The sequence below is a fragment of the Eptatretus burgeri genome, chromosome 12, assembly GCF_056783735.1.
Source record: "Eptatretus burgeri isolate ZD-2024b chromosome 12, Ebu_testis_v1, whole genome shotgun sequence".
In the NCBI taxonomy this organism is placed as follows: domain Eukaryota; kingdom Metazoa; phylum Chordata; class Myxini; order Myxiniformes; family Myxinidae; genus Eptatretus; species Eptatretus burgeri.
Genome location: NC_140972.1, coordinates 49,207,027 through 49,223,878, shown reverse-complemented (window position 1 = coordinate 49,223,878; position 16,852 = coordinate 49,207,027). Strand labels below are relative to the sequence as shown.

General features: G+C 44.4%; 1 protein-coding gene across 2 annotated transcripts in view; it reads left to right on the top strand.

Moving 5' to 3' along the window:
• The first annotated feature begins 12 nt into the window (after nucleotides 1–12).
• The window catches only part of LOC147015578 (uncharacterized), a 38,864-nt gene continuing 22,024 nt past the window's right edge, over nucleotides 13–16,852 (top strand). The window contains exons 1-5 of one of the 2 annotated variants that reach the window (XM_085850452.1): nucleotides 13–152; nucleotides 2,587–3,359; nucleotides 5,207–5,275; nucleotides 6,766–6,825; nucleotides 6,958–7,010. In XM_085850452.1, the coding sequence (XP_085706578.1) occupies nucleotides 143–152; nucleotides 2,587–3,359; nucleotides 5,207–5,275; nucleotides 6,766–6,825; nucleotides 6,958–7,010 (965 nt within the window). In that variant the 5' untranslated portion in view covers nucleotides 13–142. Of the gene's footprint in view, nucleotides 153–276; nucleotides 1,222–2,586; nucleotides 3,360–5,206; nucleotides 5,276–6,765; nucleotides 6,826–6,957; nucleotides 7,011–16,852 lie in introns of those variants that run through there. The other variant, XM_085850453.1, reaches the window with a different exon arrangement.

The window sequence follows — 16,852 nt, the reverse complement described above, 5'->3', positions numbered from 1 at the left end:
AATTTCCACAATGACAACAAGCGCTTATCAAATATAAATAAACACCTTTTAAGAATATGTTCGCAATATTTTCGGTATTAGAAGATGTGCGAACGATCAGTAAATTTGCGTTCATCGTTATTGTTACAAAACGTATGGCGTCATGGTGACCTGTACGTACGGTTTGATTGTTGATATGTACTTCGGACCTGTTATTCTGTTCGAGGCTTTTACTTGTTTCTCCGTCTTGTAAACGTTATATTGTGATTTTTTGACTGCGGTAGTCGGTAATTTATGCATATTGGAATTGTCAAATAATTAGCAAACTTGATTGTTATTTGTGTCAGATTTATTAAGTTTGTGTGTGCTCTTGCTTGTTATCCTCGTTTCTGTGACTCGTCATGTTTGCCTTTCTTTTCGAGTTTAGTTCTTCCATGTATTCTCCTTCAGATGTATTGTTTCGGCGGTGAATGTTTTCCTGTAGTGTCTGTGACGTAGACCGGGGGTACTGAGGTAAAAAGGGGAGAAACCGTTGATGAGGATGGAAGTTCCTGAGGTAAAAAGGGGCGAAACCGTTGATGAGGGTGGAAGTTCCTGAGGTAAAAAGGGGTGAAACCGTTGATGAGGGTGGAAGTTCCTGAGGTAAAAAGGGGCGAAACCGTTGATGAGGGTGGAAGTTCCTGAGGTAAAAAGGGGCGAAACCGTTGATGAGGGTGGAAGTTCCTGAGGTAAAAAGGGGTGAAACCGTTTATGAGGGTGGAAGTTCCTGAGGTAAAAAGGGGCGAAACCGTTGATGAGGGTGGAAGTTCCTGAGGTAAAAAGGGGTGAAACCGTTGATGAGGGTGGAAGTTCCTAAGGTAAAAGGGGGCGAAACCGTTGATGAGGGTGGAAGTTCCTGAGGTAAAAAGGGGCGAAACAGTTGATGAGGGTGCAAGTTCCTGAGGTGAAAAGGGACGAAACCGTTGATTGAGGGTGCAAGTTCCTGAGGTAAAAAGGGACGAAACCGTTGATTGAGGTTGCAAGTTCCTGAGGTAAAAAGTGGCGAAACCGTTGATGAGAGTGGAAGTTCTGAGGTAAAAAGTGGCGAAACCGTTGATGAGAGTGGAAGTTCTGAGGTAAAAAGTGGCGAAACCGTTGATGAGGGTGCAAGTTCTGAGGTGAAAAGTGGCGAAACCGTTGATGAGGGTGCAAGTTCTGAGATAAAAAGGGGCGAAACCGTTGATGAGGGTGGAAGTTCCTGAGGTAATGGCTGCTGTTTTACCCATTTTATGTTTATCCCGCTCCCGGAGGGAGGGAATGGGATATTGTAATCGTCCGGTTGTTTGTCTGTTTGTCTGTCTGTCTGTTAGCATCTTTACGGCAAAACGGCTTTAGCAAACACTATCAAATTTAATCCACAGGTGGGCAATGAACCTTGGATGACCCCATTAACTTTTGGGTCAAGGTCAAGGTCACGAAAAGATCAAAATCGTTTTTTGTTCAACTTCGTCAAAAATGATCTGATTTACTTCAAACTAAGCTTATAGTGAACCTTATTCTATTTGTCACTTATAATCCTACCCATTCCTATAGTGAACAAGGACAAATGTGTCCACGAGCAGCGTCCAAAAGGTTTTGGCGGCTTAAAAAAAAAAAAAAAAACAACTGATATTTCGTCACGTGCCTTGATTAAGCCAATAGCGAAACGCGTCGTAATGTATTTACGTATTTACGATATATCGTGTATTTACGAAATAAATAATGTATTTACGAAATTACAATACGATAAATGGAATAATCTTTAAATAGTAACGTGAACTTTTTGAAACTTTAAAGCAAATGTCCGAATATATTTAAAAGTTCATGATAGACGCTCTCAAAAAGCACCGTCTATGTGAGGATGTGTACATGTGCTCAGTATTTAAGGAGATCCGGATCTTGTATATACAAGAGCCGAGGCCAAGAGATTAAGGTTTTGTCTTCACAAGAAGAAGAAGAAGAACAACAACAACAACAACAACAACGCCGAGCTCTCTATGAGCAGCGTTCGCTACGCGAGACGCTGCTAAAAATACATATTTGTGAAGATCGGTTGGGTCCGAAGTTTTGGGGGTCATGGTAATCGGTCAAAATTGCAAATTTTCCATTATAAATCAAAAAAGGTTAGGAATGTGCGTGTTTAATATGGAAGACATATATCAAGTCCTTTATTGGCTTTCATTTGACACCATGACCTTTGACCTTACCTGGCCTTGAAAGGTCAAAATCATTTTACGGTCATAACTTCGTCAAAATGGTTTAATTGACTTCAAACTAAGACTAAAATATTCCTTATTCTATTCCTTATAATCAACATTTCAGGTCAAGGATGTATCAAATTTAAATTTGATCCCCAAAATAACTTTATGCCTTAAATGGGCGGGATTTTTTGTGCCTGGCATCACTTGTTATTATTATTATTATTATTATTATTATTATTATTATGTTTTTAATTTAATTTTTTTCACATCATTCAAATATCTGATGTACATGTACATTATATATATATATATATATATATATATATATATATATATATATATATATTTATATATATATATATATATATATGTATTTGTTTTTCTTCAGTTTTTGGTGGAAATAAAGGTATGCAAGCTGAAGAGAACCTCAACAGTGCTGCTGGAAACACCCAAACCACTTCATCGTGTCCTCGGGCACAGCAAGGAGAGGCTGCTCGTGCAAATCTCGACTGCGCTCCATCCCATTCGGGGTTCCACTGCGGTGCGCAACCACGCGCACCGAAAGTGACCGCTTGTGAACCGCTTTGCACTTCCCCACCCGAAGGATCGTTAGCTTTTGATGGAGGTTCAGCTCCGGCATCACCGCCATGTCCAGAGAACGACGCTGTAGCACGCAATGACTTGAGAACCCGAGGGAAAGGTGCTCGGCGTCATCGTGTTTGCAAGTACTTCCTTGCTGGTGGTTGTTTTCACGGAGATAGATGTCACTTTGCTCACCCACCGCATGCTGATCTACCTCCTCTTGGCGGTGACGTTTCCGTTGACACGCGACGTACTGAGCGGACCATTTTGATTCCACGTCATGCTGAGCAAAGGGGGCCTTCCGTGGGAGCTGGTGGTTTGGCATCTGATGGAGGGAGGAGCGGAAGGCCTTTTCAGGCGAAGGGACGAAAGTACAGGCCTGCGGTGGCGAGACCATCTCTGGGTGTGCAGCCTCTTTCCTCAGAAGGGTTGACCACTGATGCTGTGGCAAAACTGAGGGGGACTGAGATAGCACAGCTCGGAAAGCGTTTTCCCGGAGACCAATTAATCGTACAGGAGAGTGATGATGGGAAGGTCACTTTCTATCGCTTCACTGTTAACCCCACAGATCCTGACTGGGTAAGCTCGACCATAAAATAAGTCCTTTGTCATCAACAAAAGAGTGAATTGTTCAATTTATCGGGATGCCCTTTTCAAATTATTATTTTTTTTTTTCATGAAGTTTTTTTTTTATTTTTTTTTCTTTCAACGTAGCTGAAGTAGTCCAGTTTATCAGCCAAATGTACTTTGATTATTATTATTATTATTAGGGTACCCTGTCAGTACAGGGTACCCTATTGTTTTTCTTCTGTTTATTTATTATTTATTCTTTTTCTTTTTCCGCCGGCATTTTGCACCCTTTTTCGCTTTAAAAATCATTTTCTCTGGGACACTAAGACCGATCGACACGAAACTTTCACCATAGGATGTATCTTTTTTGATAGCACAATCGCCTTATAATTATGACGTCATTGGTCACGTGGTGCGGTCGCCATCTTGAAAAAAGCGATAAACTTTGGACATCTGTATCTCAGAAACCGTGCAATGGAAAAAATTTTCGCTTGATACATTTTACTAAGCTCCCAATGGGGAACCCGTGTGATTTTTCGTGACGTCATAGGTGAAGCGATATACCGGTGAAAATTCGTCAAGTAGAACGCCGTATAGGAAAAATCTGAAAAATTGAGTATCATCTTTGCCAAAATTCATCGTCAAAAATGTTTTTCTTGGCGTCATTGATGACGTAATTCGGCCGCCATCTTGTTTTTTTAGTGTTGTTTTTTTTTTTTTAAATCTTCTTCTCCAGAAGGGCTGGACAGATTGAGGCAAAACTTTACAGAGACATTCCCCCTGAGGTCCTCTTTGAAGTTTGTTAATTTGTTGTTGATACGTCACATGGTTTGGTGGCCATCTTGAAAAAACCCTAAAACCTTCAAACATCTTCTTCTCCAGAAGCGCTGGTCCAATGAAGGCGAGATTTCAGAACTATATTCGTGGCATGTATGCGATGCAAGTTTGTTAATTTCAAAGTGATAGATCACATGGTTTGGCCGCCATGTTGGATTTAAGAAAAATATTAAATAATGTTTTCTCTGGTATTTCATAAGCCATCGAAGCGAAAATTTGCAAGTGCTTTCCTCGCTCAAGTTTGCATACATGGTAAAAACTTTTTACCTCAGAAGTCAAATGGTTTGGCGGCCATCTTGGATAGAAAAATAGACTTTATCCGATTTACACGAAACTTCACACACTTGTTCGGGTCGACGATGAAAAGCAGAATTTAAATTTATGATATCATAGGTCACAAGGTTCGGCAGCCATCTTGGATTGAAAATGAATAAATTTTAAAAATCTTCTTCTCCAGAAGGGCAAGATAGATGAAGACAAAACTTCACACATATATTCCACATGAGGTCCTTTCTCAAGTTTGTTAATTTCTTCTTGATCGGTCACATGGTTTGGCAGCCATCTTGAAAAAACCTTCAAACATCTTCTTCTCCAGAAGCGCTGGTCGGATGAAGGGCAGATTTCAGAAGTATATTCGGGACACATAGGCGATATAAGTTTGTTAATTTTGAATTGATAAGTCACACGGTTTGGCCGCCATGTTGGATTTAAGAAAAATATTAAATAATGTTTTTTTCTGGAACCGCTTAAGCTAACGAATCGAAAGTTTGCAATTATCATCTACCATCGTGTGTGCACGCGTGGTAAAAATTATGATGTCACACGTCACATGGTTTGGCGGCCATCTTGGATAGAAAAACGCACCTTTACCGATTAACACGAAACTTCACAAACGTGTTCCAATACCCCGTTGGAAGCAGAATATAAATTTGTGATGTCATAGGTCACATGGTTTGTCAGCCATCTTAGATTGAAAAATAATATCTTAAAACGTCTTTTTCTCTGAAACGACTGAACAGATCCAGGCGAAACTCCACCACTATGACCGCCTCTCCATGACGAATAAAAAGTTCTCACCCCCTTTTGAGGTACGACGCAACGTTTGGCAGCCATAGTGGATTGAAGGAAAAATATTAATTAATGTTTACTCTGGAACTACTGCATCAATAAATGTGAAACATCATCTTTATGGTGGAACAGTCATGCGGAATGAGGGTTTGAAATTTCAACGGGATCGGGCCCAGGGTTTGGCAGCCATGTTGGTTTTAAGAAAAATATTAAATAATGTTTTCTCTGGAACTGCTTAACCTAGCGAAGCGAAAATTTGCAGTTATCGTCTCCGATGATGTTTGCACACGTGGTGAAAATTATGACGTCACAAGTCACATGGTTTGGCCGCTATCTTGGATTTAAGATAAATATTAAATAATGTTTTCTCTGGAACCGCTTAACCTAACAATTCGAAAATTTGTCATTATCATCTACAATCGTGTATGCACGCATGGTAAATATTATGACATCACACGTCACATGGTTTGGCGGCCATCTTGGATAGAAAAACGCACCTTTACCGATTAACACGGAACTTCACGTACGTGTTCCAATACCCAGTTGGAAGCAGAATATAAATTTCTGATGTCATAGGTCACCTGGTTCGTCAGCCATCTTGGATTGAAAAACGATATCTTTAAACGTCTTTTTCTCTGAAACGGCTGAACAGATCCAGGCGAAACTCCACCACTATGACCGCCTCTCCATGACGAATAAAAAGTTCTCACCCCCTTTTGAGGTACGATGCAACGTTTGGCAGCCATAGTGGATTGAAGGAAAAATATTAATTAATGTTTACTCTGGAACTACTGCATCAATAAATGCGAAACATCACCTTTATGGTGGAACACTCATGCGGAATGAGTGTTTGAAATTTCAACGGGATCGGGCCCAGGGTTTGGCAGCCATGTTGGTTTTAAGAAAAATATTAAATAATGTTTTCTCTGGAACTGCTTCACCTGGAGAAGCGAAAAATTGCAGTTATCATCCAGCATCGTGTTTGCACACGTGGTGCAAGTTATGATATCACAAGTCACATGGTTTGGCCGCCATCTTGGATTGAAAGATAAATATTAATTAATGTTTACTCTGGAACCGCTGCCTCTATATATGCGAAACTTCACATTTGTAATTTAGCCGACATGCGAAACAAAAGTTTAAAATTTCAACCTGATCGGTCATGCGGTTTGGCAGCCAGAATTATTTAATTATTTGAATCTGTTCGCCAGTAATAAGGAAATTGAACGCTTTGTGCTGCCCGGTTCGTAACTCGTCTCTTCCGCACCGTCTCGAAGCAGGCCTGTGTTTGTATCACCATTAAATAATGTTTTCTCTGGCACCGCTTATCCGATAAATGCGAAACTTTGCGACTATGATTTAAGTCTCATGTTGTATCGGTTGTGTCAAAGGCGGACGGACTGGGTACCCGGTCATCATTGCCAGCAGTTATAAAGTGGCAGTTCTAGTTATTATTATTATTATTATTATTATTTTATGTTTTTAAAGTTATTTTAATTTTTTTTTCCAGCCATTTGACATTATTAATTTGGAAGTCATGGTCAGCTTTCCTGAAAACTACCCATTGGAGGTGAGTAGGTTTTATGTATTTATTTATTTATTTATTTTAATCCTATCAATGGATGATTTAAAGTCTTAGATTTGCAATCTTTTCCCAATTGAGAAGCAACAAGTATTTGAGTATTGGGTCGTTCTGTTACAGGTTTTCCAAGTCACCATTCCGGAAGATCAAGACCTTCCCAGTATTATGGGAAGGTAAGCTTCCTTTCACTTTCACTGCTTTTGAAGGTTTTGAGATCATTTCACTGGTTTGCAGCGCAGTGTTAATTGATCCTTGTTAAAGTCTCGAGTTTGGTACAGACACGTAGCAAGATGGCCAACTTGATTCCATAAATTGTTAGTTTGAAGCTCATTTGTAACCGTCTGTTAGCATGACGATGGCTGCTCCATACTGGTGCATTTTCCTGTTATGTCTGCTGGAGTGCTCTCGGTGATTGATACGTTGGCAGCAAGCCAGAGTTTTCCAACCAATGCAAAACTTGCGCTTTAATCAACCAATTATAACAGGTCTTTTTAAACGCTGTCCCTCTGGGGATCGGTAGGTTTGGAAGATGTGGAATTCTCGCATCGTATGATTACCGCGACGGATCTTGGTAGGGCCTTGACAATTTGGCGCCGTTCCTTGAATAGATTTACCGGTGTTATTTATGGTCCATTGCTGTTATTAGAAGTGACTGAAATGAAGGACCTCACAAAAGCAAAACTTTACAATGTGGGGGTGATTCTCATTGCCCAAGCTTTTGGATGATTTTGGGTCGGGGGCAAAAATCCTCTGTTGCATTGAAAATCTCCCCTGGCATCAGGTTTAGGAACATGTTTAATTTGTAGAATTGATGTGCTCTGAAACTACCAATGGCATGCATGCTGTTATGTGCCCTCATTTAAGGGGGGGCGGGGGGGGATGCACCACATTCTTCCACCAAGCATGAGGGTTGCGAATAATGGCAAGTAAACTGTGCTCTTGTGATTTTTGCAATGTGGCTAATAAGTATATATTTTGAGGATCACTGGGACCTTTATTCTGTTGTGGAAAACAGAACTTGAGGGGTTGCCCCTGAGGGGAAATCTGACCGATATTTGGTGGCTGAGCATATTGTCGTGTTCATTGTCACGATTGGCCTTGAGTCCATCATAGGACTCAAAGCTATGATGGATTAAAGGCCCACACTGTTTTGGGGCGTTCCATGTCAAGTGCACACATTTTTCAGCGAAATTTTGACATAGTCTCAGATTTCACTCTTTTTTGTGCAAGCATTTGTATCCACGGTAAAACATTATGTGTCAATTTTCAGACCTGGGGGCTCATTTTAGGGCCCCCCCAAATTTGGGCTCCCCCGGTTGACACACAATCTTCCAGTGGCCATATCGCAGGTTGTAGTGGTCCGATTTGGATGATCTTCGTATCAAAATGCTTGTAAAAGCGAGATCTTTCGAATCACGTAAAGTAAAATCACTCAAACAGTAATTCAAAAAGTTGTAGTTTGAGGCGCCCTTTGACCTTAGGCCCCCACCCCCCAGCCAAACTGATGATCCCGATTTTTTTTTTTTTTTTTTTTTTTTTTTTTTTTTTTTTTCATGTGAGAATACCCCTTCATATACTCCAACACCTCAGCATAAATGAAAATGGGATCTCAATGGGTTCAAGTGTGATGATGGTTTTATTGTTCGGGGTCCACATCTATCTATAATTCCAGCAGTGTGAGTGTGAGTGTGTGTGTCTGTTTGTCTGCGACTGCCGTTTCTCGACGACCGCCGGTGTGATATGATTGAAACTTGCCAGGAATATTGCCGGGGCCCCGCAGATGTGCCTTTTCGAGGTTTGATGTCAATCGGACGAGCGGTTCCCAAGTTACGGCCATTTATCTGTCAACCAATGACAAGACACGGTGCTATGACGTCACAATTAATGTTTATAGATTTTTTTTTTTTTTTTTGCACGATTGACGGTCCGATCTGATTGAAACTTGCCAGGAATATTGCTGGGGAACCACTTATCCAATTAATATCAAACCTTGAAAAGGCACATCCGCAGGTCCCAAGTTATGGCTATTTATCTGTCGACCAATGACAAGATACGGTGCTATGACGTCACAATTGATGTTTATAGTTATTATTATTATTATTTTTTTTGCACGATTGATGGTCCGATCTGATTGAAACTTGCCAGGAATATTGCTGGGGAACCACTTATCCAATTAATATCAAACCTTGAAAAGGCACATCCGCAGGTCCCAAGTTATGGCCATTTATCTGTCGACAAATGATAAGACACGGTGCTATGACGTCACAATTAATGTTTATTTTTTATTTCTTTTTTGCAAGATTGACGGTCCGATCTGATTGAAACTTGCCAGGAATATTGCTGGGGACCCGCGGATGTGCCTTTTCGAGGTTTGATATTAATCGGACGAGTGGTTCCCAAGTTACGGCCATTTATCTGTCGACCAATATCTGCGAGTGGGGGGGTGAGAGAGGGGGGTGAGAGAGGGGGGATGAGAGAGGGGGTGATGAGAGTGGGGGATGAGAGAGGGGGATGAGAGAGGGGATGAGAGTGGGGGGTGAGAGAGGGGGGATGAGAGAGGGGGGGTGAGAGAGGGGGGTGAGAGAGGGGGGATGAGAGAGGGGGGATGAGAGAGGGGGGATGAGAGAGGGGGGTGAGAGAGGGGGATGAGAGAGGGGGGATGAGAGAGGGGGGTGAGAGAGTGGGGGGATGAGAGAGGGGGGGATGAGGGTGGGGGCGGGGCGAGAGAGAGGGCTGCACGAGAGTGGGGGCGGGGCGAGAGAGAGGGCTGCACATACTGGCACTCACCTAAGGGCCCGCCCCTACGGGCCCGTACGAGTATCACTAATTCCTGATTCGACATTGGGCGACGTTTGCCGTCATCATTCCAATGACGTCACCTGCTGGCAGGTGACTTTATGTCTGAAATTGACAATCATCATCTCTGGACTATTATATATATTGTTACGGCTGTGGAAATTCGCATTACACCATAAAGGGCCCTGAGGTGAGATCTCCATAGGTACATGTGTAGTCAGCCCAAACACGTTGTATAGAGGGAATTTATGTGATCCATCCGGGCTGTGACGCTTTGAGTTAGTCGTTTTTCTTTCTCTATCTTTTATTTCAAACAAACAGCATCTCAACAACCACGCCATCCCCACCACAGCGCCAACCACACTACAACAACGCCACACCACCACCTTCGCCTTTACCTTCACAACTTCATCCCACATCATCGCTTCTGCGGCCATTCCCGCACCACCTGTGAACACTGAACGTCGGGCTGTCTCGGGGCCGTTCGGCGATTGGTGCCGAACGGACCGAGCCGCGAGCGCGAATGGCGGCCTTTCCGAGGGGAAAATTCGGATCAGAAACACTTCACGTCCACTTCTCCTCCATCCAATGGGCAAGCGCGAGGCGGCTTGGCCCCGCCTCCAGGCGCGTGGAGGTGAATTCCGTCTTGGTCCGTCTATGCAAATTTTAGGATCAGGGGAGGTTCACGCCCATTTTTGCCTGACCAATGGCTGACCGGAGGGGGGGGGCGGTGTGGGCCTGCCTCCTGAGCGATATAAAGGTGCGAGCGGAAGGCGACTCGTGGGCTTGAGTTGAGGTCGGAGGAGAGTGTGGAACTAGGAAAGTGTGTCGTTGTGAAGTTGCTTTTGGAGACGAGGAGCGTTGCGTTGGTGGAGTCGAGTCGAATGCGCGTGGTGGAGCTGCAGGCAAGGGAGCTCGGGTCCGAGGCAAGGAGGACGGCGGTCTGCGACGAGGTTGCAGTGTGGGGGATCGCTCGTCTCGTCGCGGGACCCAAGCCAGCCAGCCACTCCCCTCCCCCAGGGCATCAACAATTTCCCCTCTCCCCCCCTCGCGCTGAGATAGTGCAAAAGGGGGCCCCGTTCCTCCCCCACCCCAAATGTGGTGCCAACAAGCACGCCAGGGGCCCGGAGTCGGGGCACAGCGGCGCGGACACTTTTGCGGCTTGCCCGCCAACGCATCACGAGGACGCGGGTAAGACCTCCCCAGTCTCGCGGACCGAGCCGCTCCTCTAGGTTCCGCGCACATTTGGCCTACAGGCCTGTCTGCCTCCTTGTCTGAGAGGGTGGCTTCTTTCTTTTGCTTTTGTGTAAATGTGTGTTGGCGCCGTCTGTGAAGTAAAACTGTGTAAGTGTTGCCGTGTGTACGCGTTAGTCGGTTGTATTACATTTGCTTTTTGTGTATGGCTGTATATACGTGCTTTCGTGTGTCGCGTAATAAAGTGCTTGCATGTTGAACTGTGCCCGTTTCGCTTCGTCTCCTTCCTTTTAATTGACTCTCCATCCTGCTTCACGTAAGGGGTTCGTAGTGGGTGCAACATCCCGGTAATTAATCTGAACCGTCCAGGTCGACGATAACACTGCTCGGTTATCCCGATAGTACGGAACGGGCCGCCCAAGCGGCTCGTGTCCGGAGTCGACCTGTGGCGAGGTACGATCGCCCGGTTTACCATCCGCATGGGTACTTAGGTAGATAGAGTTTGGCGAACAACCCCATCCTACGCGGGTGGCCTATTGGCACGATTGTGGTGAGGTTGAAAGGCCCACCCGTGACTTGCTCCCGGCGTTGGTCCGAGAGGGTCATGACAGAATTGTCCGTCCGGTGGGCGAAGTGCCGCGTTTCGAGTTACGTGGCCGTTCGCACGCCGGCGGGCGCGAATTCGCAACAATATATATATATATATATATATATATATATATATATATATATATATATATATATATATATATACATATATACATATATATATTGCATCATTTGCGAAAAATTATTCTGCCTATTGATTTTTAAGTGTACATTTTTTGTATAACCATCATCAAATTAAGTTATAAATGGGCTAATCTCAGTTTTTGCATATCTTGCAGTAAGCGTGGTGACTGAAGATCGAAAGGAGTTCTGAAAATACTGTTGCGATCCGTTCAGCTGCCATAAAACGAAACAACGAAAAGATCTTCACAATGTGTCAAATAATATGTTGATGAAATTTTCTTCAAAGGTGATAAAAGATGACAGACTTTGTACTTCGTGCAGAAAAAAAACTCTCAGTTGTCACCAGAGTGTATTGAAGAATCATCTTCGACCAGTTCAAAATTATCAGAAGGTACTATCGAAGGCATTGCAGAATCTATTTCGACAGATGAGGACGAGGAGGTTTTTGAGCAAGAAGCAGAAGTTGACCTATTAAACCAGTCATTATCGGTGATGGGCGAAAACCCATTCGACAAACGAAAGGTGGAAAGGAACCCAGGGTACATTCCTAAAAAGCAAAGTAAAGTGGAAGATTCTGTGCAAAAGAAATTGGAACTCGTTGCTGGACCAAGCAGTGTGGAGAAAACACAAAATGCAGCGTTAAAATGTGATGAAAACGGCATGCCAGAGGTGATCAAAAGCCTGAAAGAAAAATACGTTGTTTCAAGTCGTTCAGAGCAAATACGTAAACTGACAATATTTGCTTGGAATATGAGCATCAGAGGGATGATGAGTGAATTCAGTTGCTCCCAAAGAATGGCTGTGCAAGCCAAAAATTTAGAGAAAGAAAATGGTATGCTATCGTCTCCAAATCCCAAACAGGGTAAAATATTGCCAGACGAAGTGAAATCCGCTGTAACCGAATTTTACCGAAGTGATGAAGTCAGCCGAATAATGCCGGGGAAAAAGGGCTGTGTTGTGGTCAGGAATGAACATGGAAAAGACAAAATTCAAAAGTGCCTGGAACTTAAACAATCTCAAGGAACTGTTTCAGAAATTCAAAGAGAAGAACCCTGGCTTAAAAGTTGGATTTGCGAAGTTCGCCATGCTCCGTCCCTCGGAGTGTGTCCTGGTCGGTTCAGGCGGTACACACAGTATATGTGTGTATGATAAATCAAAATGTGAAACTCATGATGTTTGGTTCCAAAATGCCACAGATAGCCGAACTTCCAAGCTATCATCATGTGATAGCACACACAGTTTGTAACCCAGCACAACCAGCATGTTATTTCAGAACTTGTGAAAGTTGCCCATCAATTGAAGACTTCAAAACCGAGCTACTGAGTGCTTATGAACTGGAGGATATTGATGAAATTCAATTTAAACGGTGGACATTCACCGAGAGATCTGAACTGAGCTCCATGGTCGTGCCTTTGAAAGAATTCATTAATCAATTCTGTGAACGTGCGGTGAAATGAGTGAGACACGACTTCATTGCCAAGGCCCAATCTCAGTTTCTGAAAAATAGGAAAGACTAAATCGGAGAAGGAGAATTTGTCATTATTGGAGACTTCTCAGAGAACTATTCGTTTGTCATACAGGATGTGGCCCAAAGATTCCATTGGAACTGCTCTCGCAACAATTCACCCCTGGGTTTACTATTTCAAGTCAGACGATGGCAAATTAAACCACGATTCTTTCACTATTATATCAGAATTCAATACTCATGACGTTGTCTCAGTCCACCTCTTCCAAAGAATGCTCATTGAACACTTGAAATCTTACTTTGGAAATGTAAAGAAACTTTACTATTTCTCAGACGGTTGTGCTGGCCAATATAAGAATTGCAAAGCCTTCATAAACCTATGTTGTCTCAAATCAGAGTATGGTATTGACGCAGAATAGCATTTTTTTTTGCCACAAGTCGTGGCAAGGACCCTTCAGATGGCGTGGGAGGTACAGTAAAACGAGAAGCAACACGTGAGCGCCTGCGGAGACCTTACGAGTCAAATTATTTCTCCAAAAGATCTTTTCACCTTTGCTGAAAATGGTTTGAATGAAATGAAGTTCGGTTACAGGATCCAAGAGGCGTATGACGAGGAAGAAAGAAATCTGGAAGAAAGGTTAAAAACGGCCAAAACCATAGTTGGAACTCTAAAACTTCATGCTTTCATCCCTACTTCTGAAACTGCTCTTCAAGTACGCGAATTCAGTCTTCGCGAGGAACATCGTATCGAGTCAGCTATTTCAAAATCTACACCACCAACTTTTAACGGGAAACTCTCAGGTTATGTGTAGCCTGGTGTTGGCTTAGTGGTTAGGGTGGCGGCTTGGGATCCAAGGGTCCTGAGTTTCAGCCCCGTTGGCTGCTGAATTAACACCAGGGGGTTGACTCAGCCTATCATCCTTCCGAGGTCGGTGAAATGAGTGCCAGTGTACTGGTCCCGGTTAGAATAGGTGTACCATATCCCTGTGTGTCGTAAGAGGCTACCAGGGTTGGCGGCAGGAAGGGCATCCGGCCATAAAACATTGCCTCAAGAAAAAGCCAGACCCCTGCACAGCAGGGAAAAATGGCTGTAAAAATGGTCATTTTTTTTTTCTCAGGTTATGTATGTCACAGTGCACTATGATGGAAAATGGTGGCTTGCCTGCATCATGGAAGCCTTTCAGGACACTCATGAAGTGAAAGTGAATTTTATTAATCCAAACGGGCCTGCAAATAGTTTCTTTTTTCCTGACATTGAAGATCACTGCATTTTAGACATTTCTGATATACTTCTTTCTGTAGAACCAAAAACTGCTGCAGGTAGAACCTACACAAACAGTAAAAAAGAAACACAGCTGTCAAATAAAACATTGGTTGGCAAAAAATCTTGACTATAATATGCTCGGAAAAACTTACTCGTATCTTGGTCGCTTCCAGTTCCTGCATGTGCATGTGGAAAATTTATGTACAATATACTGATATGGTGTATTGGAAATCTTGTGTTCAAATATTGTGCTATGTATCGTGGCGTATTGTGTGTCCTGCACCCGAGTCCCCGAACAATAAAACCATGATCACACTTGAACCCATTGAGATCCCATTTTCATTTATGCTGAGGTGTTGGAGGATATGAAGGGGTATTCTCACACAAAAAATCGGGACCATCGGTTTGGCTGGGGAGCGGGGGCCCAAGGTCAAAGGGCGCCCCAAACTATAACTTTTTGAATTACTGTTTCGGAGTGATTTTACTTTAAATGATTCTAAAGGTCTCGCTTTTACGAGCATTTTGATACCAAGATCAGCCAAATCGGACCACTACAACCTGTGATATGGCCTTTGGAAGATTGTGGGGCAGCTGGGGGTGCCCAAATTTGGGGGGCCCCTAAAACAGGTCTAAAAGTTGGTATTTTGAGTTTTTTCACCCAAGTGAATAAATGACCAACATATGGGGAGAAAATGAGGTATGTGTCGGGAGGGTGTGTACACTTGACATGGAATTCCCCTTTTATACTGTTACGAATTGTGGCCCGCCTGGCGTGCGATCGGCCGCGTAACTCCAATAGCAGCCGCGTCGCCCACCGGATGGACAATTCAGTCGTGACCCTCCTTGGAACTACCGCCAGGAGCCAGTCACGGGTGGGGGTTTAACCTCACCACAACCCAGTCCGCATTCTACCCACGCGAAATAGGGTGAATCGCCGAATGTCGATATACCTAAATACCCGCGCGGGTAACCTACCGAGGGGTTGTACCACGCCGCAGGTCGGCTTAGGACACGAACCGCTTAAGCGGTTCGTTCCGTACTACAGGGATAACCGAGCGGTGTTATCGCCAACCTCGACGGTTCAGATTACTTTACCCGGGTGTTCAAACCCTCACTAATTACTCCACGAGGTAAGATGGCACTTTCAATAAAGGAAAGACGCAACGACGGGGAACAGCTCGACAAGCTCATTTATTATTTACACACATGCAAGGCAGTCATGCAATATGTACAGCAAGAAAACAATACAATCGAATAGAGCAGGGAATTCTGTACAACACAGTCACTTAAACAGGTTCTACTTACAGACGGCGCCACACCATGCAAGCAAAAGTAAAAAGAAAAGAAAGGACCTCCCTTTCGTGGCCGTCCAGTCCCCCTCCCATGACCGTTAGCGGGGTCGCGCCTGGTTCCGACCTCCCACGCGGCCGGCGAACCCTCTCCGGCACCCCTCGTCCGGACACGCAGGTCCACTACAGGCCGCACTGCGGCGCCTCCCATCCACGTCTCCACCAACAGGCTGCACCGGGCCACGAGCGCGGGAACGAGCGAGGAGGAAGGGAGCAAGAGCCACAAAGAGTGCATGAACCATGAAGAGAGGAGGAGGCCCAACGTGAATCACCGAGAGAGCGAGCCTCGCGTCTGTTCGCCTTTTGTAAGGTGTCGCTCCGCCCCATTCACAGCTCCACCTCCCTTCGAGACGTTTCCAGAAGGCTCTCGAAGGGGGGCGTGCCCCCACTCCGACAGCCTCACGCCGTGCCTCCACCAATGGGGAGCGAGCTGCCCCGCCCCGTTCCCTTCACACCAAGCGCAGGGAAAACAGGTGGGAAAAACCCCACAGGCTTCACAAGAGCTTTTGTTCTGCCAATCCTTCTCGGAAGGTTTCCGACGCGGAAACTGTCTTACCGTGGTCCGCGGAGGATGGCATTTGTAAGCAGGCGTAGTGGCGAAGATGGTGGTGATTGTTGTGGGGGTGGTGTGAGCGTGGTGGTTGTTGTTTGCGTGGAGGTTTGTTGCAATGGTGGCTCAAAATAACGATAGATAAAGAAAAAAGGCTATCTCAAAGAGTCGCAGCCCGGTGAACACGAAGAAACCCTTTAAACAACGGTGGGGACCTATCTGAACACTCACTTACCGGCATAGCTAATCTCAGGAACCTTTATGGTGTATTGCGAATTTCCACAGCCGTAACAATAGCATATATTCTCCAATATTTCTCCCTCTTCTCTGTCCTCCACCCTCCCCAGTAACTCCAGGATGCATGTGTTTTTCCAGTAACCCCCTCTGGGTTAAACTTCCAAAATCCAGGCTGACTGCTCACCTCCACTCTTTTTTGTTCCTCACTTCTCCTGTCTATGAAACCACCTCCGAGAGGCTGTTCTGTCCCACTTTTCCCTTTAAGGTTTCAAGCAAACGGTGCACGACCACCTCTTGTCATCCCCAATTCTGACCAATCATCTTTATAACCCACATTAACCTTTCCTAATCCAACCATCCGATTTGTGAGTTTGTTTCTACCCCCTCCTCCTCCTCCTCCTCCTCCTCCTCCTCCTCCTCCTCCTCCT